General features: G+C 34.1%; 1 protein-coding gene across 1 annotated transcript; it reads right to left on the reverse strand.

Moving 5' to 3' along the window:
• Nucleotides 1-1413: 1413 nt before the first annotated feature.
• LOC131078357 (uncharacterized) lies at nt 1414-2416 on the reverse strand. Its single transcript, XM_058016030.2, has one exon. The coding sequence runs from the start codon at nt 2215-2217 to the stop codon at nt 1843-1845; it is 375 nt and encodes a 124-aa protein (XP_057872013.1). The 5' UTR covers nt 2218-2416; the 3' UTR covers nt 1414-1842.
• Between the last annotated feature and the right edge of the window lie 942 nt (nt 2417-3358).

A 3358-nucleotide genomic window follows, 5' to 3' on the forward strand; every position in this document is an offset into this window, starting at 1 on the left:
GCACTTCTTTATTTATTGAAAGTTGTGAAGAGCTTTATAGCTGCTCTCGTTAAAACTGCCATAACGCATTTGTTTATGCTAATACACATGGTCTGACTCCATGACAATTCTGTTTATTCATCTTAGCTTAAGTGAGAGACATTTTCTTGCATAGTGTAGTTAATGTCCTCTGTTCATAAAACATTTCGATTTGTGCAAAATCTGAGAATCGGCTATAAGCTTCAACTTTCAAGTATGGTTAGCTACAGGGTTTGGTTTACAATTCAACTGAGGCTCTAGTTCTGCAATAATGTTTGGGGTTACATGGTTTATTTATCATTGGGTTTACAGTTAATTAGGCTTACAATTTATTTCTGTTACACTGCTTGTACCATGAAAATTGAAGGTAAGGCAATGCCAAAAACAGGGTGAATAATAATAAAAATGGTAATTGGTATTGCGAAAGATGTGATTAGAGTTTCCTTGAATGTGATTATAGATGCCTGCTTCAATAACAAATGCATCATACTGCATTGACTTGGGTTAATGCTATTGAAGAAGCAAGAGAATAAGTTATGGGTGTTACAGCAAAAAATTAGGCATATTAAAGCATGACAAACAAGATGATGTCAAATTTGGAGACATTATATGAAAACTTGTTTTTGGTAAATACATATTTCAACATAAAGTAAAAAAAGGAATGTATAATGATGAACAAATGATTAAGTGCACTATCCAAATGCTAAGATCGAGGTTTTGTTACATTCAAATAGTTTGTTTTTTTATTTGTAGCAAAATGTTGAGGCCAAGGGGTTGGAACATTTCTTAGAGAACTAGGATCATTAAAATCTATATCCTTCAATAGTACCTAAATGCAATTAATTTTCATATAAAAAATTCATTGTATTACTCTTTGAATAATCATTATTGACAATATTAAATTATGCAATCATGTGTCATAATAACAAAAACAATCATCATATAATCATGAATCATAATATGTCTATAATTACAACTATTACTAATTGTCATTTTAGTCATCATTATTTGATTTAATGTAAATAGCATAATAGAGAAATAAAATAGTTATCTCATAATGATATCTCTAAGTGTCCTTTACATAGATTTGTTTAAATATAGATATGCTAGTAATTTCAGGATTTTCGGTGTTAGTTTCCAGATTTGACTATTGCATTTTGCCAATAAAATTCATAAGACTGTCATAACCTTCAGACGAGAAGATTAAACCAAAACCATAACCTTGTAGCAAAACATTCAGTATTTTCAAATCATGTTCATAAGATATCTTTCACAAGAAAAATTCTAAGCCCATACAATAACTGTGTTATATCCTATTGATTTCAAAAATATAATTTGAGTTACCCCTGAATAGCAAGCAATAATATATGACTCATTAAATATACAACACGACGCTTAAAGGCAGAACCTAACACGATAAGTTAAATATAAGAATCACGGTAACATTGAGAACAGGGCAGAGAACAGATATTTTATCTCAACATACTCTATTCTTCCAGGTATTTTGTCTTTGTCAAAATTAAACGCTAGTACAGAACTTTAAAGTTTCAAATCCAGCCTTTACAATTGATTACTTGACGTAAAGCATAGGATTCTACAAAGCTTTCCGTAGAAAAGCTAGAACATTCGTATCAATTCAATCTAAACCCTAAAACATTTATATTAATTCAGACACGCTAACCCTAAACCATTCATATTAACTCCAAGGTGCTAAACCCTAAACCTATGAACCCTAGAACAAACTTCTGACAACAGACGGACACTCTATCATAAATAACAATAATAAAGATTAAAAAGCCACCTGCATTATTCATCCCCGATTCTTCATTCACTGTCAGAATCTGCAGACTCGGAAGCATCGATATCTTCCAAATCATCTTCAGAACCCGTCGAAATTTCATCAACATCCGAATCTCCTTCATCAAATTCTTCGTCATCATAATCTTCTTCTTCTTCTTCGCTCACAACCTTGCGCGAACGAGGGGAACTTCTCCCGTCAATTGATGCATTTCTGGATTGGAACTTTGAGGCTTCGAACAGTCTTGGTATAACATTGGCCGAAGAAACCCATTTACCTCCATTATAACTGTTTAGTTGCCCGGAACATGCCGTGAAAAGCCGGGCGGGCACGACATTTCTAGAGACATATTTCGATGAAATCTGTCTCAAAATTGGAATGATGGAAGATTTAGCTGCCATCTTCGAGCTGGAGATTTCTACACCTTGGCTGAATCAACCAGAAGTTGTACTGATCTTCGTTGAATAATCTAGGGTTCTCACTATAAAGTGAAAAAGTTAGGGTTTTAGGGTTGCGGAGGGTTTTAGGAAACGGGAAATTCGCCGTCTACTATCGTTTGAAAATTTGTTACTTTGGTAACTAACGAATACGAACATATTCCCATTATGATCATCAATAATTATAGGAAAACCCTAAATCAATTCATTTATCGCTAGGAATGGTACGATATGTGGCACATGAATTATGTTTACAAAGAAAAAGAGAACATATCTTAAAATTTAGGAATCAATTTAACGAGTTACAATTATGTTTCCTCATTTTTGACATCACACACCTTCAAAATTAGAGATTTCTACCAAATTCTTTTGTATTTAATGTTCAATTCTAAAATCTAGAGAAGGGGGAGAGAGGTGAGAGAGAGGTAGGTAGATCCTCAAGTCTTCATCATCAAACACTACCTCAAGTCTTCATCATCAAACATAAAAGCTAAACCCTAGGCCCTAAATGCTAAACCATAAACCTTAAACCTTAAACACTACATGCTCCGTAAAACCTAACATTAATAATTTCACTAAAACCTTCAAAATTAAAATTAATCCTTAAACCCTCAATTCCATCATAAGTCTTAACCCTAAGCCCTAAACATTAAACACCCAACCCTAAACCAAACTATAGGCCCTAAACCCTAAACCCTAAACCCTAAACCCTAGGCCTTAAACCCTAAACCTTGAATAATATAGAGAGAGGAAGAGAGGGAAAGGGAGAAATGAACAAGGAGAGAGAGAGAGGGGTGAGGAGAGAGTGAGGGAGGGAGATATATATATATATATAGAGAGAGAGAGAGGGGTAAACCCTCAACCCTCCATCATTAACCTAAGTTCCTTAAGCCCTAAACCCTAAACACCATACACTAAACCCTGAAACCTAACATAATATTTAACACTAAAACCTTTAAAAATAGATTTAATCTCTAAACCCTCAATGATAACTCTCCATCATAAACCCTAAGCCCTAAGACCTAAAACCTAAACACTATATGCTAAACCATAAACCCTTGGCTCTAAACCATAAACCACGTGACCTAAACCCTGAACCCTAGGC

This window comes from Cryptomeria japonica, chromosome 3 (assembly GCF_030272615.1).
Source record: "Cryptomeria japonica chromosome 3, Sugi_1.0, whole genome shotgun sequence".
In the NCBI taxonomy this organism is placed as follows: domain Eukaryota; kingdom Viridiplantae; phylum Streptophyta; class Pinopsida; order Cupressales; family Cupressaceae; genus Cryptomeria; species Cryptomeria japonica.

Coding starts and splice junctions, on each gene's coding strand:
- LOC131078357 (XM_058016030.2), bottom strand. CDS start 2,217: ATGGCAGCTAAATCTTCCATCATTCCAATTTTGAGACAGATTTCATCG.